Source organism: Colobus angolensis, unplaced genomic scaffold (genome assembly GCF_000951035.1).
Source record: "Colobus angolensis palliatus isolate OR3802 unplaced genomic scaffold, Cang.pa_1.0 Scaffold27, whole genome shotgun sequence".
Classification (NCBI taxonomy): domain Eukaryota; kingdom Metazoa; phylum Chordata; class Mammalia; order Primates; family Cercopithecidae; genus Colobus; species Colobus angolensis.
The window spans coordinates 17,141,335-17,165,835 of record NW_012115932.1 but is presented as its reverse complement, the minus strand read 5'-3'; the positions used below and the strand labels follow the sequence as shown (position 1 = coordinate 17,165,835).

Genomic DNA, 24,501 nt, shown 5'->3' with positions numbered 1-24,501 from the left:
CACTTCAGGAGATGAGCTGAAAGTAGATTAAAATAACAACCAACCAACCCTGTCGCAAGATTACCTATCTTGAAAGTGACACAGCCTCTACTGAAAGCCATCTTTTCCCCAAAAAATCAATATGGCTCCCACCTGTTGTAAGCAGGGCTCTGTGCTTGTCTGTGTTGCTACAGGCCTCTACACAGCCTCTCGTAAGGTATTCATCACCCCACTGCACCTAATAGAGAGGCAGTGTATCCCAGGCTTGGCATCTGCCTAGGCTCAAATCCTGTCCACAGCATTGCATGCCTGTGCTTCAGTCTCCTCAGAGGCTAACTGGTGATAATCAATAGCACCTACTTCACAGATTGGATAATTAAATGAGATAATAGATGAAAAGCACCAAGCACAGTGTGCTAATGTGGCATATGGTAAGATCTCAATGCCCATTAGCTGCTGTTATTCTACTACTAGCCAACATTTTGGGAGCACTTCCTATGTGCCAGGAACTTTGTACTAAGTGCTTCATGTGTGTCTCGCTTAACTCTCACAACTACTCTGTGAGATAAAAATGGGGCAGAGAGGAATAATGACTTGCCCACAGCAAATGGAGTTGCTAGGTCAAAGGATATATGCATTTAAAAATTCTGACGTAGGCCAGGCGCAGTGGCTCAAGCCTGTAATCCCAGCACTTTGGGAGGCCAAGACGGGCGGATCACGAGGTCAGGAAATCGAGACCATCCTGGCTAACCGGGTGAAACCCCGTCTCTACTTAAAAAATACAAAAAACTAGCCGGGCGAGATGGCGGGCGCCTGTAGTCCCAGCTACTCCGGAGGCTGAGGCAGGAGAATGGCGTGAACCTGGGAGGCGGAGCTTGCAGTGAGCTGAGATCCGGCCACCGCACTCCAGCCTGGGCGACAGGGGGAGCCTCTGTCTCAAAAAAAAAAAAAAATTCTGACGTATTACCAAATTGCTCTTCCTAGGGATTATGTCAATCCATACTCCCTCCAGCAATATGGCATAAATGCCTGTTTCCTGTGGCCTCGTCAACATGATAGGTTAACAAACATTGAAAGTTTTGCCGATCTGATTAGGTGAAAAGGGCTTCTTTAGTTTGCACTTATCTGACCATGAAGGAGGCTGAGAAACTCTACCTATGCTTCAGAGCTATTTGTATTTATTCTATTGTCTGCTCGTCGTTCTATTGGGTTGTTGGTTTTTTTCAAATCCGTTTCCAGGAACTCTATATATTAGGAGGATTAGTCCTTAGAGATGAGTTTCAAAGCTTTTCTATTTTCATTTTTTTTAAAAGACATCTACAGCCTTAAAAAGTCTATAGAATTTTGATTTGGCTTATGGTGTTTTGGTATTAAACATTTTGTTAATCTTGTTTTACACTGAATTTATCAATCTTCATTTATGATTCTTGGATTCAGGGTCCAAGTTGGAAAAGCCTTCTCCACTTACAGGGATTTAAAGGAATTGCCCACATTACCTTGTAGTGTTTCTATGGGTGGTTTTTTGTGACTTTTTTTTTTTTTTTACACTTAGATCATTATCTATTTTAAAATATATGTTGGCTTATGGTGTGAGATATAGACCCAATTTTAGTTTTTCGGGAGGTTACTCAGTTATTCCAATACTATTTAATGAAGAGTCTACCTTTTTCTCACTGGTTCTGGATGCCACATTTGCCATACTAAATTGTCGTATATATTTGAGTCTACTTTTAGACCTTCTATTCTGTTTGACTGGCCTATTCATGCATCAAAATGAGTTTTAACTACTATGGTTTTATAATGACTTTTAATATCTGCTAGGATTAAATACCTCTTCCTCTTGTCCCCCGCATCACTGCCCCCTCACCCCCACTGCCTACCAGCATCTTTCAGCTATTTTATCCCTGTGTAAATGTTTTTTTTATAACCTCTTGGTATGTTTTCTTAGGATGACACTACACTTTTTAGCAACATTTTATTTTTAATTTAACTTAGCACTGTTAGTTTTATGTCACTGCTCCTGTTTAAGAACTTGGTGTATCTTTCAATTTATTTCAGTTTCCTTCTGTGTCCTTCACGGTACTTTCAAAGTTTTCTTTATCCTAGGCCTTGTATACATTTTCTATTAAGTTTATTAGTTATTAAGTTATTCTATAAAGTTTATGCCTGGTAATATTTTAAGGTTAAAACCTTGTAAAGAAACTGAGGTCACTCCAGTGTTTTGGATACTCACATAGAAGCTCCCTATTTAGGACAGCAGAGAAGCCCCAAAGCCAGCAGTTGGCAGACCTGCGCATATGCCCTTAGGACCCTTTCACATCATGCTTCTTGTTGGATATTTGTATGCAATCAACAGTCCCCAGTTGCTAAAGAAAAAAACATAAACTCCCTTTTTTCTCTACCCTCCAATATACTTCCTTCCAATAAGGAGACCCAATCCTAAACCTTAAGCTAGAGGCCATCTTCGAGGAACAGATACGCAGTCTGGTGATCATTACATCCAATTACTGATTCCTCTTAACTCTGTTTTGCTTCCCCTATCACCTTTACCCACTGATCCTGAGACTAGCTTTTGTTTATCTGCTAGGTTTTGGCTTTCTTTTTGGTTTTTAGATTCTAAGGCCTTTATCCCCCGCTACAGAGACATCCTTCCAAATACTGTGACTTGGCCTGATCCCAAATAGATGAATACGAATTATTTCTGTAGTGGAGCAAGCCAACTGAGGTTAGAGTTCTATAATCATATAAGGTAGGTCTGGGGCTAGTCTCCTCACCTGCGTCTAGTCTCTTTTGTAAAATGTACATGACCACCAGCCTCACTGGGCCCTTGAGAGTAGCAGCTGAGTTTCCTGTAACAAAAAAGCACCTAGGGGAGTCCTTAAGAAATGCCACTCCCTCCCCTAGGGCTAACACCTTCTTCCTGCTCTGAACCTTTTAGCTGGGATATTATAGTATTTCCCAGCCAATTTTTTTTTTTTTTTTTTCAAATTCTCCACTGTACTGTGGCTAAACAGCTCACCAACTGAATGACCCATCTAACTGGATGCTATCCACAGGTTTAGTTTTCTAAGTACTATACTGATCTGGCTCACCCAGCCCTTTAACAGTCTCAAGACCTTGACAGAGGCTCCTGTGAGCAGTGGCCTTGAGAGATAAGTCCTGATGCAGAACCAGTCCATGGGAGGTCATGTCCCTCCCCTTTGTTTCTTGATGGCCCCAATGTCACTCACATGAAACAGAGGGTTTCTTCAAGGGTCCAGGATACTAAGAACACAAGTCTATCAATTCTCTAAAATATGCCACTAGATGTGGTACCTGTGTCCTTGAAAACACATCGGCAACGATAATGTACCTGGAGCCCTTTGCATGTCTGTAACAGCACCTGTGTTGTTCAGCAGTCCTGTTCACATGCTGGCTGTGAGTTCCTGCAGTTCTCTTTCATCTCTCTATTGCCCAGTACCTAGCACAGGTCCTGGCAGAGTAAGTGCTCCACAAATATTTGCTGGCTGACTTTCAGCCACATACTCTGATGGTAGCCTTTACTTAGGTCTCTGGACTTAAGGCTCTATTTATATGCCCAGCTTAGCTTGGAGACTTACTTAGAATGATTAAACACACAAACACATACAAATGTTTAAATCAGGAGAGACTCAAAGTATTTTATTTCCCATGGAGAACACTTGCCCAAAGATTCAAAGAGGAGAAATAAGAATATCCTCTAAACTGTGAAGAATGCAAATGCTTGTATCAACAAATAATTCTATCTAATAGCTAAATGTCAGTAAAATATTGAAAAATCAACCTATCGTGTCAAAAAAATGTTAGCTCTTTGATTATTACCAAGAGAGGAGCAGCAGACCAGCAGTTCTCCACTCTCTGTGATTTGGAATTTCTTTGGAATAGGTTGAGGAGTGGATGGTTACCTAGGTAAGCATGATACAAGTACAGAAAGGAAGGGTGAAAATACGAGGCAAACAATTCAGAACCTTTTCTTTTCATCTTTTTTTATTTTAAATTACAAAGGATGTTGCATACACTGATGAATCTGTATCTGACTAGAAGTGCTCAGGGGTTGGAAGGTGACAGAAAACAAAGGCAAAATTTGCATTGCCTTTCCTTCTGAAATGAAAAACTGCACAACTATTAACCAACATTTAATAGGATAATTTTTAAACAGCTCATGCGTCAACAAGATAAAGTTCTTTCTAGACAAGAGACAAGACTGAATCCAATAAAAAGTGTCATAGCTCCAGTTGGGAGAGAGAGAAAAAAAAAAACAAACTACAGAATATTTATGATAGCATTACAAACAGGATCCTACGCAACTATGCAAAAGAGGTTGCCACATTGTATGAACAAATGCTTTGAATTCTTGCCCTTCCACTCTTCTCTTGTGACTTCTGTGCTGTCAGCCCTAGTATTGTCGTCAACCACAATACTAAGCTGTAGGACAAATCCTAGGGAAAGAAGGTAAAAAAGCAGGCAGTGGAATACAGTGTCATAAAAATGTGGTGGAAAGGCAGATACAGTACACACATATACGTTTCTGTTATTTGGTTCTGAAAAAAACAGGGCGAAGGGCAAGACACAGTAATCAGTCCTGCTCCTATCCACCCAGCATTTAATTAACTACACCATTGTGTTTACATTGTTATGAAAGAGGCAAACCGAACCTAGTTCACCCAAACTTGGCACATTGAAATACCCAACTTTGATGTTCTTCACTAGTCACCAAGTCTTCAATTCCAAAATACTGTTTGGAAGCAGTTTTAAGGTTCTATCCCCTCACTACTACCTCCAAAACTCTCTTATCTAAACAAAAATGGCAATTTGGCCTAGCTCAGTTCCTAGGTGTAATTTCTACAATTTCAGTCAGTTTATTAAGCATGAGGACTATGCTTCAACACATAATCCCATTTGCCTATGGAAGTGTATAACTTTCAGTAGTACATTTTCATCATCTTTCCCCAACATGCTTATTCCTTAAAACGAAACAACCATTCCTACAGTTGACATTCATTGTTACATCCCAATGTGTTTGAAGTACTAAAAAAACATGGAGTCGTCTTCTCATAATGCCCTTATTAAGATTACAAAGATTACAAAAGAATCCACAAGTATTACGGCACTGTGTGAGACTTATTTGTCATGATCCAAGGGAAGAACAAGACTGCAAGTTCTGTGCAAAGTTGTGGAAATGGCCTCAGTTCCATGGGAAATGGTATTCCACAACAGACTTCACTAGAAGGATCATTGAAACCTTTTACTTTAACACTGAAAGCATAATTCAATGCATTCTCAAAATTCAAGTTTCAAGATATGGAGAGATGCTAACATTCTGTTACATAATTAACTAGAAAATACTTGAACAGAATTTTAGGAAACTATATAAAGAAAGGGAACGTAAGTTTTTGTTAATTCTTGCTGAAGGCAACTTGAATTCATTTATTAGAACATTAACTAAATCTTAGCAGCTAAATTTTTTAAATGTATGCAATAAAGAAAAGCACATCCATTCTTGACATTTTGGTGAATAAACTAACAGCTTTATTAATGAAGGCAAACATCAGATCATTGTATGAATATTATATATATATATATATAAAAAGAAATCCAAACTAACAGCATTGTATTTCAAAAGTACTGTACTTCTGTTTCTTTTAAAGAGACTTGTCATCTGTTTTTATAAAACAAAATGGGTACTCTTCTCCTAAAAAATCCTGGAAAAATGAAATAGTCAATTTCAAGCTGATGAATTGAACACACCTTTCTTTAAATGCAGACTATTGCTAGGAAGCAAATAAAGTCAAGCATCAGAAAGAAGATGTATGAGAAATGCATGAAAGTCAGAGAAAAGGGATGTGGTGAAATTACTGCTAATCTTTCCCCCTCATATTCAAAGACCATCCAAAACTGGTCTTTCATACAAATATAAAATAACTATAAAGAGAGGGAATTTGAAACCATACCCATCTGAAATCCTTCATGATGCTTTTGTAATAGTTCTGATTCTCTTACCAAAAAGGTCAAAGTTAAAGATGTCGGAAGTGGAAGGGAATGAAGACGTTTAGTTTTAAATGTACAAGTAAGGCACAATATAAAGCCACATCATAATCTGTCATGAAGGATATAGGAAAGGACAAGAATCATACATGGTACAGTAGAACAAGCAATTATATTGACTGGAAAAGTGTGGCACCCAATTCAAAACTCAGACAAGATCTTAACAAGAGCGACTGGACAGCATGCTTTCATATGGAGACAAACTCTATAAAGAATCCAGTGTATCTGAAACTAGGAAAAAAGGTTTTTGTTGGGTTTTTTTTTTTTTTAAATCATAGTAGTACTAGAGTCAAAGTTTATAATTGCTTTGGAACAATGGGTTTACTTGAGGTGAATTCACAATGCCTTCACTTAAGTAAGATTCTGGACTTCATTATGAGCTATCTGTATACCATGTATGAACACAGAAAACCTTTAGAGAACTCTTCTCTAATGATCTTCACCCAAAAATACATGCCACAATTTTCAAAAACAGAACATGTACAATTGTTGGGGTTTTTACATTACCCTTATAAGATTGGTTTGTGTGATACACTAAACGTATATATTTTAATGACAATAGAGGAAGCAGATTATTACTGGCATTAAAGTACAACCATTTCTAGACGGTTTTAAATGCCACAGAGTCCCCTGGTTAAAATGTAAAGCTGCACAGCTTGCCTATGTCATCTTTATGATAAAGTTAAAACAGCAAGAGGATTTAACTTTCACTCTACATTTTACTGCCAGGTTTTTATATAGATCAAGTATCGCTGCAGCATTCTGACCAGCCCAGATTTAGCAGCAAATGGCAGGAATCATATAAAATGCAATTTTTTAACAAAGTGCTTTTCTAAGATATACATACATATATAAATAGGTACAAAATAAAGTGTCAACATTAAAAAGCTCAACTATTTAAAAGCTTTTAACTATTTAACTTAAGTAGTACATATAAAACACTGAAACTCAAGGATATGGAATCTACTAAACAGATTCAAAGTCTTTTTTTTTTTGAAATGCAAGACCAAAAAATCAAATTCTGGTTTGCAGACAGGAAAAAAGTATCAAAAACCAGAATTCTAACAGAGCAGCTAGAAAGGGGCAATTTTATAAACCTTATCAGCTGAATATCATGAGGTGATTTTCACCTGATTGCAAAACTGCCATAGTTTGAAACACTTTTCAATTTACCAGACACATTCTGTCAAGACTTCAAATACTTCCAACTTGCAAGCCTGTGCTTTGCTTCTCTCACCTATAAATGAAAAGCTTTAAACAATGAACTTACATTCTATTAAACCATTAGACTTGAGCTTATCATCTGTTTAGCGTGAATGTCCTAACCAGGTACATTTCCACCAAACACACAGAAAAATCTTGTGCATCACAGTTCAGCTAAGGTGGTAAGACAATCCTTACAATTCTTCTTGGGTTTCTTTTTTAAGATGTCAAAGATGCAGGTAAGCAACATTGTTCATTTGTTACTGGGTGTTCTAGATCAAACCTTCACAAGCTATAGCTTCATATGCTATAGCTTACAAATAGGGTTAAAAGAAAAGAACAAATTATACTTTGACACTTTATAGTCAAAGTATAATTCAAAAAGAAATCCTACAGTGGGTAATGGAGAAATAGATAATTTTACCAGCAGCTGTGCCTGAAATTTTTGGTATTTTTTTCCTTGCTAAATATGCTTTTTTTCTTTTTTTAGTTTTTAAGCCACCAGTTTTCAGAGTTCAAAACACAAGATTTGAGAATAAAACAGTAAGAGAGACAGGATGGAAAAATCTGTGGGGGAAGGTTTATAATGCTGCCTTGACGTAAGAAATTTCTCATCAAGAGGTAAAGCTTGAACACAGTTAAAACACTGACTAATGAAGCTGTTTTATATGAGCAAAAAAGAGCACCTAAAAACTAAATGTGTTAATGTTTCTCAATTCTAGAAACTATAGAAGAATAAGTCACATGTTAAGTTTGAAGAAGCTAGTTTGAAAATACCTGTACAAAAATATAAAAATCTATAAATTGTTTTTGTTTTAAGCCTGTGTTGATCTTTGAAAATATTACATGCACAATAATACATCAATTGGAAAAGTGGCAACTAAAGAATCAGATATTTTTAGCTTTTTTCTTTCTTTACATATATATATATACATAATACAATAAAAATAATCTATTTTGTTGTCTGGTGGAAGTATACTACAATAAGCTAAATAAACATTTTAATTTTCAAAGTCAAAAACTATTTTACCAATAGCTTACTAAAATGAAATATATTAAAATTTCCTACAGTAAGTGCAGAAATAAAAGACATCTAAATGGCCACCAACTTATCTACTATGGAAGCGAACTAGAGGAACAGCAAAATAATATTTGTATGTATGGATGCTCCTTCTGTAGATAATTGGACCCAAACAGAAATAAAATTCACAGTTCAGTAAGATCCCTAACCCTGACCTTTTTTTTTTCTTTTTTTTCTCCTTTTTTTCATACATTCATACAGTATCATGTAAGCTGTGCAAAACTTTACTTAGACTGGCAGTTTGCCATATCAGTTGCATTTGTCTTTGGTACAAAAAATAAAACAATCGCAATAATGTGCAAGTATTTGTCTTCTTCCGGTCAAGTACCGAAATATGAGTTTTCTAGAGCCATCTTTTTTTTGTTGTTTTTTTGTTTTGTTTTTTATACAATACACAGACTCTGTGGCATGTATCTACATTTCAACATAGTCCTATATACATTCAAAAAATCTGAAAAAGAGTTGGAACAAAAAAACATTTAAACCCCATAATTTTTCCATCTATATATCTTGTTTTTTCTCATTAGGGTTTTCATCATACAAAATATTACCAGTTTTATAGTTTCCCCAAAATACAAGGCACAAAGAATATGCTTTTTTTTTCTTACTTGCACAGACATTTGTGTGTATATATATATATATATATTTATATATATCATCTTGAGCTCTGACAATGAACATCTAATATGGCCCACAGGCACAAGTGCTGGGTGTGCCATATACAAGTGAGATTAATGGTTGTGGAAAATTAGAACAAAAAGCAATAATTCTAAAAACAATTTAAACCGACCGTTTAAAAAAATGCTTCCTCAATTTTTTGTGTGTGTGGTTCAGAGCATAAATCTGCCACAATACTTGGCATTTTACTATTTCACTCCTCCAAAATGTTTTGATTTAACAGATTTTTGTAATCTGTACCTAAACATTTACTTAAACTATGATTTTCAATTCTGATGCCAGTAGCAGTTTTAATCATGGTTTATGCTCTGAAAATGCAATAATCAAGTATTTTGGATCATGCTTCACTTATGCTACTTAGTTCTTAAAACAATGTAACCTAATTGTAAATGTTTACATAATGCTAACTGACATGCAAAACAGAATGAAAATTTACAATGGATAACGTGACAAAACGCAGACATTTCTGACCAGTGGTCCAATGAGGCTGATTAAACCTTTGATGTTGGTATCCTTAATCCTACAAGGCCTCCAGTGGGATTCCCTTCTGCAGTCTTCTCTAACACTTGGTTAACAAATTCTGAGGTTTGCCCAGCAACCGGTAGACCTGAAAAAAAGAATAAATGGCACATGTAGACACAGAAATGGAAGGCCACGAAGGGAAGGGAAGCAGCTGGTAACATCTGAGGATCAGGTGTGACCCTCAGCTTGATACTGGTCCCAAATGAATTCCCTGGCACTTGTTATTGCAGCTCAGAAAACAATGCCTTCATATTACTGTCAAACCAGGAATAGCCATGAAAAATCGTAAACCAACATTTAAAGTGAGGTAGATGACAAGTGTAACAGTCCAAATAACAGTCCAAACCTAAACCCAAAGCCTGCCGACAGGCACTGCTTCCCATGTCCTGGTTTTCCCTGTTCTCTCAGCCAGTCTCTTCCAATTACTCTAAACTCACCAAGTTCCATGGGTGGGCTTCACCCATGAAACTGAAAATATAGACCTGAAGGATGTTTTGGGTCATTTTTATAATTACTGGATACAGTTTAAGTTTCCTTTACTTCATTTTAAAAAAGTGAATGAATGAATAAGAAATGTTGGAAGAGAAGAAGGAGAAAGGTGGGAGCAGCATAAGTATGTAGATTTTCTCATCTTCCTCATCTTCCATAGTAAGACCAAAAGATAAAATCAGTAAATCAAATAACAGAGGTTTAAGTACATTTTTTAAAGTATTAAGAAAAATAAAAAGGATGGAAATAGAAATATATTTGTCAGCCAGGCACGGTGGCTCACGCCTGTAATCCCAGCACTTTGAAAGGTTGAGGCAGGCGGATCACCTGAGGTTGGGAGTTCAAGACCAGCCTGACCAACATGGAGAAACCCCATCTCTACTGAAAACACAAAATTAGCCAGGCATGGTGGCACATGCCTATAATCCCAGCTACTCAGGAGGCTGAGGCAGGAGAACCGCTTGAACCCGGGGGGTGGAGGTTGTGGTGAGCCAAGATCGTGCCACTGCACTCTAGCCTGGGCAACAAGAGTGAAACTCTGTCTCAAAAAAAAAAAAAGAAAAGAAATGTATTTGTCGGCCGGGCGCGGTGGCTCACACCTGTAATACCAGCACTTTGGGAGGCCGAGGCAGGCAGATCACCTGAGGTCAGGAGTTTGAGACCAGCCTGGCCAACGTGGTGAAATCCTGTCTCTCCTAAAAATACAAAAAATTAGCTGAGCATGGTGGTGGGTGCCCATAATCCCAGCTACTCAGGAGGCTGAGGCAGGAGAACTGCTTGAACCCAGGAGGCGGAGATTGGAGTGAGTCAAGATTGTGTCACAAGACTCCAGCCTGGATGACAAGAGTGAAACTCCATCTCAAAAAAAAAAATATATATATATATATATATATATATATATGTGTATATATATATTTGTCATTGCTCATAGGAAGAAGTAAAAAGATACCAAAAATATTGGCCGGGCGCGGTGGCTCAGGCCTGCCATCTCAGCACTTTGGGAGGCCGAGGCGGGCAGATCACAGGTCAGGAGTTTGAGACCAGCCTGGTCAACAAGTTGAAACGCTGTCTTTACTAAAAATACAAAAATTAGCTGGGCATGGTGGCAGGCACCTGTAATGCTAGCTACTCGGGAGGCTAAGACAGGAGAACCACTTGAACCTAGGAGGCAGAAGTTGCAGTGAGCTGAGATTACACCACTGCACTCCAGCCAGGGTGACACAGCAAAACTCCGTCTCCCAAAAAAAAAAAAAAAAAAGTGTGTGTGTGTATATATATAGATACAAGCTTAGCCATGTGATCAAACTTAGCATGACCAATAATGAGACAATCTGATATTATGTGGCTCCTGACTGATGGAATGAAAAGGATGTATGATGCATTCTTACCAGAAAATCTAACTGCATTTAGTCATGAGGAAACAGATAAATCCAAATGTTGAGACATTTTACAAGACCTGGATTTTTCATAAAAATAAAATAAGATGGGGAGACTGATGTAGACTAAAGAAAACAAAAGAAGAGATATAACTAAATGCAATGCCTGATCCTCGACTGGATTACACACGCAAAAAAACGAAAAATGCTATAATGGACATTATTGAGACAACTGGGAAAAAGTAAGTATGGATTCCATATTAGATATTATATCAATGTTGAAGCACTAGGATGTGACACTGGCATTGTGACTAAGAGAATGTCCTTGACTTCAAGCAATACAGGCTAAAATAGTTAGAGACAAAGAATCATGATTTTTACGAGTTATTTTCAAATATTCTCTGTCCAAAATATACAGGTAGACAGAGGTAGAAATAAAGCAAATGTAGCAAAATATTAACAACTGGTGAGGGTTGGGTGTGGTGGCTCATGCCTATAATCCCAGTGCTTTGGGAAGCTGAGGAGGAAGGATCACTTGAGCCTAGCCTGGGCAATATAGCAAGAACCTGTCTCTACAAACATGAAAATAAGTTTGCTGCTGGCCAGGTGGGTGGCTTATGCCTGTAATCCCAGCACTTTGGGTGGCCAAGGTGGGTGGATCACTTGGGGTCAGGAGTTTGAGACCAGTCTGGCCAACATGGTGAAACCCTGTCTCTACTAAAACTGCAAAAACATTAGCCAGGCGTGGTGGTGCACGCCTGTAATCCCAGTGACTTGGAAGTCAACTGAGGCAGAGAATCGCTTAAATCTGCAAGGTAGAGGTTGCAGTGAGCCAAGATCACACCATTGCACTCCAGCCTGAGAGACAGAGTGAGACTCCATCTCAAAAATAATAATAAAAATAAACTAACTAACTGGACATAGTGGCGCACACCTGTAGTCCTAGCTACTTGGGGGTTGGTGCCGAAAGATCGCTTGAGTCCAGGAGTTGGAGGCTACAGTGAGCTATAATAGCACCACTGCATTACAGCCTGGGTGACAGAATGAGACTCCGTTTCTTAAAAAAAAAGGCAATGAATTTTAAAGAACAATGAAAACAATTGGTGAATCCAGTTAAATGAAACGTATACGTTCATTGTAAAATTCTTTCTTCTATAGGATTAAAATCTTAAAAGTTGACAGACAAAATAAGTACACATTTTATGTTACAGTTACAAGACTACCCACAAGGTAAAAACATAAAGCTTTGCAAATTATCAGAGGATACAAACAAAAGTGAAACCATAATGGATCATATAAAGGAAAAAAACAAAGGTCACATAAACAAACTCTAGCAGATCTTTTGATGAGAGCACTAAAACCAAACATAGATCAATTTTTTTAAAAATGAGCTAAACTCACCTATTAAAGAACAACCCCCAGAATAAATAACAAGGAAAATCCAAATGCATGCTACATAAAAAAATCTAGGCCAGGCGTGGGGGCTCACGCTTGTAATCCCAGCAATTTGGGAGGCCGAGGCGGACGGATCACGAGGTCAGGAGTTTGAGGCCAGCCTGACCAAAACAGTGAAATCCCGTCTCTACTAAAAATACAAAAATTAGCCAGGCGTGGTGGCACGCGCCTGTAATCCCAGCTACTCAGGAGGTTGAGGCAGGAGAATCGCTTGAACCTGGGAGGCAGAGGTTGCAGTGAACCGAGATCACGCCATTACACTCCAGTCTGGGCGACAGAGCGAGACTCTGTCTAAAAAAAAAAATAAAAAATTTAAAAAATCTAAGAAAAGATTTTCTGATATCTGAATTAAAATATAGTTAAATTTTAATTTAACTAAAATGGTGTGTGTGTGTGTGTGTGTGTGTTTTGAGATGAGGAGTACAATGGCACGATCTTGGCTCACTGCAGCCTCCATCTCCCAGGCAAAAGCGATCCTCTCGCCTCAGCCTCCTGAGAAGCTGGGATTACAGGCTTGCATCACCATGCCTGGCGAATTTTTTGTATTTTTTTTTTTTTTCTAGAAGTGGGGTCTTCTTATGTTGCCCAAGCTGGTTTCAAACTCCTGGGCTCAAGTGATCCTCCTGCCTTGGTCTCCCAAAATGTTGAGATTATAGGCATGAGCCACTGCACCTGGCTAAAATGTTTTAAAAGGATGTAACTAATATAAAATGATTCAGAAAGATTGAAAATAAAAGAGTAGACAAAGGAATACCAAACAAATATAAATAATAAGATTATAAACAATACCAAACAAATAAGAAAACTACATTCATAATACCAGACAAGAATACTTTGTGACGACAAAAACTGTAATTCATAATGCAGATTTAGTACTAATAAATACTATTCAAACATCCTGACATTCAGAAGCAAAAACACAGAAAATATGAGATGAAACTGAAGTACATTACTGGGAACTTTTTTTCTCAGTTCTACACAGAGTAAATGGACTGCCACACCAACAAAAAAAAAAAAAGAAAGGAAAAAGCTTAATTAAAAATACCTATCAATACGTGGGACTCTTACTACAAAATAGAAAATACATCTTCTTTTAAAACTCCTGTAGAACATTAAAAACAAAATTGTAATCTTATATTAGGCAGCCAAGAAAATCTCAATACAAAAAACTAGAGATCAGTAGTAAAACTGGAAAATAATCCCTACCTGCAGGGGGAAATTTTAAATCTCTCTCAAAGAATTCTTGGGTTAAAGAGTAAATCAAACCTAAAATTTCAAAGTATTCAAAAAACAGTAAAAATGACAAATCAGAACTTATGTCAGAATTTATATCAGCTAAAGTAGCCCTAAGAAGAAAATTCAAAGGCTGTTATTTATACGAATGGTCAAGAAAGAATAAAAAGAAAAAAATTAAGCATCTAACTCAAGAAATTAGAAGAACTGGTGAGTTAAGAGCTGGTTTTGGGGGGAGAAAGTAGAATAACCTATAATGAATCAAGAAATTAGGGAGAACAGACACAAAATAAGAAATGAAAATGGAACACTAACAACAGATACAGAAGAAATCAAAAATCAAACAAAAATGCTTTGTTCACTTTTAATAAATTTGAGGCCCAGGAGGAAGTAATTTTTCAGGAATACATAAATTATCAAAAACGACTCCAGAAGAATTTATAACCTGACAGAGAAATTACCTTTAAGAAAAATAAACTCAGCTAGGCTCAGTGGCTCATGACTGCAGCACTTTGAGAGGCTGAGGTGGGAAGATCACTTGAGGTCAGGACTTTGAGACCAGCCTGGCTAACATGGTGAAACCCCGTCTCCATTAAAAATACAAAAATTAGGCCAGGCGCGGAGGCTCATGCCTGTAATTCCAGCACTCTGGGAGGCCGAGGCAGGTGGATCACGAGGTCAGGAGATCGAGACCATCCTGGCTAACGTGGTGAAACCCCATCTCTACTAAAAATTAAAAAAATAAAAAATTAGCTGGGTGTGGTGGCGTGCGCCTGTAGTCCCAGCTACTTGGGAGGCTGAGGCAGAAGAACGGCGTGAACCCAGGAGGCAGAGCTTGCAGCAAACTGAGATCGCGCCACTCCACTCCAGCCTGGGCAACTAAGCAAGACTCCGTCTCAGAAAAAAAAAAAAAAAAAACTGCCGCATGTGGTGGCACATGCTACACAGAAGGCTGAGGCATAAGAATCACTTGAACCCAGGAGGCAGAGGTTGTAGTAAGTCAAGATAGTGCCACTGTACTCCAGCCTGGGTGACAGAAAGAGACTGTCTCAAAAAGAAAAGGAAAAAAAACTCCAACCCATTTAAACTGGTCCACAGGCAAATTCTGGGAATAGAGCTGTATAGCTGTTGTTATTGTTGTTTTTGAGAAAGAGTCTCACTCTGTTGCCCAGGCTGCAGTGCAGTGGTGCAATCACTGCTCACTGAAGCCTCAACCTTCCAGGTTCAGACTGGTCTTGAACTCCTGGCCTCAATCAATCCTCCCACCTGAGCCTCTCAAAGTGTTGGGATTACAGGCATGAGCCACTGCATTCAGCCACCACACAGATTTTTAATCTTCATTTCCACATTTAAACAGAGCACTAAATGGCAAAACCATAAACCCATGGAAAATATTTACAAGTGATAAGGTATCCCTAGGAACCCCAATATTCAAGAAGATGGGAACAAACTACCAAAATCTTTAAGACATGTACGGCAACAGCATTATCAATATTTATGTGGATGGGCCAAAAGGAAGTAATGCAAATGAAAACCAAAAAAAATGTAAATAGCCAATAGGTTACCCACTGGCAAGTACAGCACAGTCAACTTGAGAACCGCAGCTAAAGCTGTGAGGGATTTTCTCCAACCCAATACTGAATACAAGGTGAGTACAAGGAGCCCACAGTTGGAAGTGAAGGGGCGCACAGTTGAGCCTCTGTGAGCTCTGAAAATGGACCAGCCAGGACTCTTGCAGGACAAGAGCAAGCCGTGATAAAAACAAAAAAAACTGGCCAGGCACAGTGGCTCAGGCCTATAATCCTAACACTTTGGGAGGCCAAGGCGGGCAAATGTCAGGAGTTTGATACTAGCCTGGCCAACATGGTAAAACCCCATCTCCAGTAAAAACACAAAAATTAGCCAGGCATGGTCGTGTGTGCCTGTAATCCAAGTTACTGGGGAGGCTGAGGCAGGAAAATCACTTGAACCTGGGAGGCAGAGGCTGCAGTGAGCCAAGATCACGCCACTGTACTCTAGCCTGGGCGACAGAGACTCTGTCTCAAAACAAAACAAAAAACCCTGGGGTTGAAATTAAAATCGAGCAAGAAAGGAACTAAAGACATGAAACAGAGATGGTCCATATAAAACGAGGGAGGGGAGCAGAACAAGAAATCTCAGGGCCGGGTGCGGTGGCTCATGCCTGTAATCCCAGCACTTTGGGAGGCCGAGGTGGGCGGATCATGAGGTCAGGAGATCGAGACCATTGTGGCTAACATGGTGAGACCCCATCTCTACTAAAAATACAAAAAAAATTAGCCAGGCGTGGTGGCAGGCGCCTGTAGTCCCAGCTACTTGGGAGGCTTAGGTGGGAGAATGGCGTGAACCCGGGAGGCAGAGCTTGCAGTGAGCTGAGATTGTGCCACTGCACTCCAGCCTGGGTGACAGAGCAAGACACCGTCTCAAAAAAAAAAAAAAAGAAGAAGAAATCTCAGAAAGCCAGGTGCCATTTTTTTGTTTTTGTTTCAGAGATATGTTGCCCAGGCTGGTCTAGAATCTTGACCTCACATGATCCTCCTGCCTCAGTCTCTCAAGTGACTAGGATTACAGGAAAATGCCACCAAAGCTGGCGTGCCATGTTTTTTTGTTTTGTTTTGTTTTTTTGGGACAGAGTCTCACTCTGTTGCCCAGGTGGGAGTGCAGTGGCACAATCTTGGCTCACTGTAACCTCTGCCTCCTGAGATCAAGCAATTCTCCTGCCTCAGCCTCCCGAGTAACTGGGACTACAGGCACATGCCACCACACGCAGCTAATTTTTTGTATTTTTAGTAGAGACGGGGTTTCACCACGTTAGCCAGGATGGTCTTGATCTCCTGACCTCATGATCCACCTGCCTCAGCCTCCCAAAGTGCTGGGATTACAGGCGTGAGCCACCGTGCCCGGCCGCCATGTTTTTAAATGTTAACTGAAAAGCGGAGACTCTGTGAAAGAAGAAAAGCTATTCTGAACCAAACCTCCTTTTACAAGTTCAGAGGAACTAATTTCATATATATATGAACAACAGAGAAGTATCAAGGTCAGAATCCCACAACTTTTTCTAAGAAAAAAGAGAATAAAAGACATTAAAGAAAATGGCACGATACATGAAAGAACATAAAACAGAAATAGAATAACTAAGAAATAAGGTGACAGAATTCAGAAAAGAATTAGAAATACAGGGGAAAATTCCTGAAATTAAAAGGAACCTAAGATCAGCAACTAATGACAGCAAATAATGCTTTAAGAGAAATAGAAGGCAAAAAGGAGAAATAATGTTAAAAAAGAAATGAAGAGATAAAAATGATTCAAGAAAAAGTGACACAAGGCAGGAAGACCATTTGAAGTCAGGAGTTCGAGACCAGCCTGGCCAACATGGTAAAACTCCATCTCTACTAAAAAATACAAAATTAGCCAGGTGTGGTGGCAGATGCCTGTTATCCCAGCTACTCAGGAGACTGAGGCAGGAGAATCGCCTGAACCTGGGAGGTGGAGGCTGCAGTGAGCTAACACTGTGCCACTGCACTACTGCCTAGGTGACAGAAAAACACTGTTGAAAGAAAGAAAGGAAAGAGAGGAGAGAGAGGAAGGAGAGAAAGTAGAGAGAGAGAAAGAGACAGAGAGAGAGAGAGAGAGAGAAAAGACAGACAGACAAATACTAAAGATGGGCCAAGAAGAGCCAACCTACAGATATGAGTCCCCACCGAAGAAAAGCAAACCAAGGGAACAGATCAAACACTAAAAACATTTGAAAGTACATATTGAAAGAGCACAGTATAAACATAAAAATGTCAACTAAAAATTACCAACTCTAAGATATAACCTAGTAAAATCACTGGTATTTAAAGGAAAAATCCTTTTGACACCTAGGCAAAAACAGCAAAGTACTTATAAGGAAAAAATAATTAGGCAATATTAGCTTTTCTTTGTTTTTTTTTTGAGACGGAGTCTCGCTCTGTCACCCAGGCTGGAGTGCAGTGGCGTGATCTCAGCTCACTGCAAGCTCCGCCTCCCGGGTTTACGCCATTCTCCTGCCTCAGCCTCCCGAGTAGCTGGGACTACAGGCGCCTGCCACCTCACCCGGCTAGTTTTTTTTGTATTTTTTAGTAGAGACAGGGTTTCACCGTGTTAGCCAAGATGGTCTCGATCTCCTGACCTCGTGATCCGCCCGTCTTGGCCTCCCAAAGTGCTGGGATTACAAGCTTGAGCCACCGTGCCTGGCCTCTTTCTCTTTTTTTTTGAGACAGAGTTTCGCTCTGTCACCCAGGCTAGAGTGCAGTGGCGTGATCTCGGCTCACTGCAACCTCCACCCCTCCTGCATTCAAGCGATTCTCCTGCCTCAGCCTCCCAAGTACCTGGGATTACAGGCGCCCGCCACCACGCCCAGCTAATTTTTGTAGTTTTAGTAGAGACGGGGTTTTACCATGTTGGCTAGGCTGGTCTTGAACTCCTGACCTCAAGTGATCCGCCTGCCTTGGCCTCCCAAAGTGTTGGGATTATAGGCATGAGCCACCACACCCAGCCAGTATTAGCTTTTCAATAGTAACACTTTATGCCAAAAGAAAATGGAGAATCATATTCAAGATGCTCAAGGAAAGAAAATACGAGTTGAGGATTTTATACCTGGTAAAACTGACTTTCAAGTGTAAAGGAGTACATAAGCTTACCAAACATATAAGATGTTTACATTAAAAAATAAAAAGGTAAAAATAACTTTTTCTTGTAATGTTAAATTTCCCCCTGTAGCTAACAAAGGAAGAATAAAAATGCTTTTAAAAATAAAAGGAAAGAAAAGAAAGAAATGCTATGAAAGAATACACAAAAATTTAAAATAGCATCAACCCATTTGAAGAAAAGGTCAAGCACAGAGTTAATCCATATGGAAGCAGGAAGTAAGTGATTGCTGAGGAAAATACTGATGTTTAGGGTCTACTCTCCATCTGATTGTTTTCAATATAAATATAGTTTTGTTCAAGAAAAACATTTGACCTTTTATTGTGTAAATTAAATTTTGGGGGTTTTCGTGAGTTGTATAATGCTGGATGCCTTGGATGCTACTGTTTGTCAGTGACTTTCTCCTGTAACAGCTGAGCTGAGTTCTCATGTCTACGTCTATACTAGCTAGCTCTCTCTTCCCTGTTGGCTCTCAGTTGGCCTGACGTCTAGATCCCTGCCTCTCTGATCCTCCCCACATTGTGCAATCTTTTCTGGGATGGGAAACCAGAGAGCCAAGTTTGTTAGAATCCTGTGAAATGTATTACTGAGTAAAACAAGTAAGAATCTCTACACTAAAGTGCAAACTGTAGGCTTGACAGCTCTGGGACCTTTTGTCCTCCATGAAAAGTTAAAGTTGCTAGAAGTTTGTTTTTCTTAAATGTTAAAATAGTTTCATGATTAAGTCTAAATTACAAACTGTGGTCACCTGCAACACATGCTTATGAAACACTAAATCTCAGAAGATAAAATTACTCATAAAGGAGAGTGATTACAATGAGAGCACTTAAGTTTTTCCTTCAACTAAAAGAACTTTTAATATCCCCTTAAATTATACATCTTATACATGTTATTAATTGTTATGAATTTATCTAATATTCTTCTTACCGAGAGTATCTTTAATGAGGATTTCAAGCTTCTGCCCCATGTTGGGTCCTCTCTCATCTCTTGGATTCTGTACCCGGTTTACAATCTCTTGCTTGATGGAGTTGATTACAAACAATAAATTATCTGTAAGACAGAACAAAACACTTATGTCACTACCATGAAAGACTTTCCTTTTAATTATGTAATAACAGATAATTAAGAAATTGAGAATGTGTAAGAAAGCATTAAGCAGTGATAATTACAAGTGGCTCCTACCCAAAGAGACTAATTTCAAATGATGTGGCACTTGGTTTTTAAAAAGATCTCAAGATTGGCCAGGTATGGTGGCTCACGCCTATAATCCCAACACTTTGGGAGGCCAAGGCAGGTGGATTGCTTGAGGTCAGGAGTTAGAGACCAGCCTGGCCAAATGGTGAAACCCTGTGTCTAATAAAAAACACAAAAATTAGCCAGGTGTGGTGGCATGTGCCTGTAGTTACAGCTATTCCAGAAGCTGAGGCAGGAGAATTACATGAACCCAGGAGGTGGAGGTTGCAGTGAGCCAAGATCTTGCCACTGCACTCCAACCTGGGCGACAGAGCAAGACTGTCTCAAAAAACAACAACAACAAACAACACTAACAACAACAAAAAAACCCCTCAAGATTACTGGGTATGCACTTTTGATAATACACTGCACTGTAGCCAGGTGTGGTGGTGTGCACCTGCGGTCCTAGATACTTGGGAGGCTGAGGCAGGCGAATCGCTTTAGCCCAGGAGTTGCAGGCAGTTGCACTAGGATAGTAACTGTGAATAACCATTGTGATCCAGCCTAGGTACCACAGTGAGACCCCATCTCCAACTAAAAAAACAGCGATGAAAAAAGACAACACACTGTAGACATGCATCAATATCCACCATCCTGTAAGCAACTTGCCCTACTTGTCTTCACTGGTTTAAGACCTGATAGAGCCTGATAGTGCCTGCTATATCAAATCATAGGACCTTAGTAAATGTTTATTAAATAAATCAAACCAAGTCCCTCAAAAACAAAAGCTTTAAAAACAGATTTCCCCACCTTGAAAAGCTTTAAAACAAAACAGAACAAAAAGCAAGTTAAGGCCAGGCGCGGTGGCTCACACCTGTAATCCTAGCACTTTGGGAGGCTGAGGCGGGTGGATCACGAGGTCAGGAGATAGAGACCATCCTGGCTAACACGGTGAAACCCCCTCTCCACTAAAAATACAAAAAATTAGCTGGGCGTGGTGGCAGGTGCCTTAAGTCCCAGCTACTCAGGAGGCTGAGGCAGGAGAATGGCGTGAACCCAGGAGGCGAAGGTTGCAGTGAGCTGAGACTGCGCCACTGTACTCCAGCCTAGCTACAGAGCGAGACTCCATCTCAAAAAAAAAAGGCAAGTTAACCCAAAGTAAGGAGGGAAATAATAAAGAGCAGAAATGTATGTAACAGAAAACAAACACACAATAAGGAAAATTAATGAAGCCAAAAACTGGTTCTTTGAAATGATCAACAACACTGACACCCCCCCACCCAGGTAGATCCATCGTGAAAAATACGAGATGACGCCAATCACCCACATCTGTAACGAAAAAGGTGTCATCACTTTAGAATCTACAGATATTAAAAGGATAACAAGAAAATATGGTGCTAACAAATGTAACAACTTGGATGAAATGAACAAATTTCTTGAACACACGATTTAAAATCCATATAAGAGGCCAGGAAGGCCGGGTGCAGTGGCTCACGCCTGTAATCCCAGCACTTTGGGAGGCCGAGGTGGGTGGATCACCTGAGGTTAGGAGTTCGAGACCAGCCTAGCCAATATGACGAAACCCCGTCTCTAATAAAATATAAAAATCAGCTGGGCATGTGGCAGTTGCCTGTAATCCCAGCTACTCGGGAGGCCGAGGCAGGAACATTGCTTGAACCTGGGAGGTGGAGGTTACAGTGAGCTGAGATTGTGCTACTGCACTCCAGCCTGGGCAACAGAGCAAGACTCTGTCTAAAAAAAAGAAGCCTGGCATGGTGGCTCACATCTGTAATCCCAGCACTCTGGGAGGCTGAGACGGGTAGATCACTTGAGGCCAGGAGTTCCAGACCAGCCTGGCCTACACACTGAAACCCCATCTGTACTAAAAATAAAAATAATTAGCCAGGCACAGTGGCACATGTCTGTAATCCCAGCTACTCAGGAGATAGAAGCATGAGAACTGCTTGAACCCGGGAGGCAGAGGCTGCAGTGAGCTGAGATCGTGACACACTGCACTCCAGCCTGGGCAACAGAGTGAGACACTGTCCCAAAAGAAAAAAAAAAGAAAATCCATACGAGAAATAAAGCATCTGAATAGCTTTTCCTAGTAAAAGAATTGAAATTACCAAGTATCTTCCCCCCAAAAAAAGAACCCAGAAGGTTTTAATCGCAAATTCTATCATAGATACAATGAAGAAATAAAATTGATCTTATAAAACTTTGTCAAACAAAAAAGGAAGAGAGATCATGGTCCAACTAATTATATGAGGCCAGTATAGCCCTAGTACTAAAACCTTATAAAAAAAGAAAATAAAAATCATAGACCAATATCCCTCTTGAATGTAGACACAAAATCCTTAACAAAGCATTAACAATGGAATCCAACATATTAGAATAGAATATGAAATATTAGCAATAGATTCCAATATAAAAAAGAAGATACATCATAACCAAGTAGAGTTTATTCCAAGAATGCAAGGTTGGCTTAACATCCAAATATTAACAAATGTAATTCACCACTTTAACAGGTGAATATGTGATGTATTAACAGAATAAGAGAGAACAATACATGATTGCTCCAACAGATGCAAAAAAATCATCAACACCCATTCATAATAAACAAAACTAGAAATAGAAGGAAATTTTCTCAAAATGATAAAGGATATCTCATCCACAAAAAAGCACAACGCAAACATCATACCTAAAGACAGAAGGTTTCCCCTGAGATTGTAAACAAGGCAATCACCACTCTATTTAATATTGTGGCTGTTCTAGACATTTTGACAAGGCAGAAAAACAAAAGTCATAAAGATCAGAAAGGAAGAAATAAAACCATTCCTATTTGCAGATGATGACTGTGTCAGCAGAAAATCCCGGGGAATCTACACACCTACTACTGGAACTAAGAGTAATACACAAAAACATGTTTTATACATTAATACCAAAGAACTCAAAATTTCAAAAGCAATTCCATTTACAGAAGCACTAAAAAACATAAAATACTCAGGATTACCTCTAATAAAAGATGTTCAAGCACTCTACACTTAACACTGTAAAAGATGGCAGAGAGAAACTAACAAAGACTTAGCTAGGTGGAGAGAGATACCAGGTCCATGGATCGGAAAACTCCATTTTAAGATAGTAGTTCTCTCCAAATAGATCTAAAGAGTCAAAGCAATCCCAATCAAAATTCCAGTAAGCTTTTCTGTAAAAGGTGATAAAGTAATTTGAAAATGTACATAGACATGCAAAAGACCTGTAATAGCCAAAACAGATTTAAACAAAAAGAGCAAAATTGGAGGTCTAACAAGAACTAGCCCTACCTGACTTCAAGATTTACAGTAATTAAGACAGTTCTGTTCAGTGATCAAGACAATTTTGTATCCACATGACTGGGCGCGATGGCTCATGTCTGTAATCCCAGCTCTTTGGGAGGCCAAGATGGGATGATCCCTCGAGCCCAGGAGTTTGAGACCAACCTGGGCAAGACAGGGAGACCCCGTCTATATATATTTATCTTTTTTTCTTTTTAAAAATAATTTAACAGAGACAGGGGTCTCAATATGTTGGCCAGGTTGGTCTTGAAACTCTTGACCTCAAGCAATCCTGCCAATTGACCTCCCAAAGTGCTAGGATTACAGGCATAAACCACCATGCCCAGCCCCGTTTCTATTTAAAAAAAAAAAAAAAAAGTTTTGTATCCACATAAAGGAAGATAAATGTATCAATAAAATAGAATACAGTATCTAGAAGTAAACCCATAAATATATGGTCTATTGACCGAACAAAGGTGCAAAAACAATTCAATAGGGAAGGGAAAGTCTTTTCAATGTATGGTGCTGGATCAACCAGATATTTACATGGAAAAAAATGAACATCATCTTTTACCTTATACCATATGCAAAATTGACCTAAAATAGATCATAAGCCTAAATGCAAAACCTAAAACTACGTAAATTCTAACAAAAAAAAAATACAAGAAAAGATTTGTAAATGTTGGAGTCGGCAAAGGTTTCTTACAACACAAAAAATCATGAAATATAAAAAAATTGACAAATTGATTCATCGAAATTAAAAATGTTTGATCTTTGAAAGATGTCAATGAGGGCCAGGCATGGTGGCTCATGCCTGTAAGCCCACCCAGCACTTTGGGAGGCCAAGGCAGGTGGATCACTTGAGGCCAGGAGTTTGAAACCAGCCTGGCCAACATGGCATAACCCTGTCTCTACTAAAAATACAAAAATCAGCCGGGCGTGGTGGTGCACACCTGTAATCCCAGCTACTTGGGAGGCTGAGGCATGAGAATCGCTTGAACCCAGGAGGCAGAGGTTGCAGTGAGCTGAGATTGCACCACTGGACTCCGGCCTGGACAACAGAGCGAGGAAAGATAAGAAAGATAGAAAGATGGAAGAAGAGGGGAGGGGTCAGGAGAGGGAGAGAAAGAGAGAAAGAAGAGAGACAGAAAGAGAGAGGAGAGAGGGAGAGAGGGAAAGAGGCAGAGAGGGAGGGAGGGAAGGGAGGAAGGAAGGGAGGGAAGGGAGGAAGGAAGGGAGGGAAGGG

The 24,501-nt window shown here is 39.4% G+C and overlaps 1 protein-coding gene across 1 annotated transcript in view; it reads right to left on the bottom strand.

The window, feature by feature from the left end:
• Nucleotides 1-3,966: 3,966 nt before the first annotated feature.
• CREBRF (CREB3 regulatory factor) overlaps nt 3,967-24,501 on the bottom strand; it is an 87,707-nt gene continuing 67,172 nt past the window's right edge. The window contains exons 8-9 of the mRNA XM_011947803.1: nt 19,696-19,818; nt 3,967-9,611 (exon numbers count right to left, since the gene is read on the bottom strand). Of these exons, the coding sequence (XP_011803193.1) occupies nt 9,496-9,611; nt 19,696-19,818 (239 nt within the window). The 3' untranslated portion in view covers nt 3,967-9,495. The remainder of the gene's footprint in view (nt 9,612-19,695; nt 19,819-24,501) is intronic.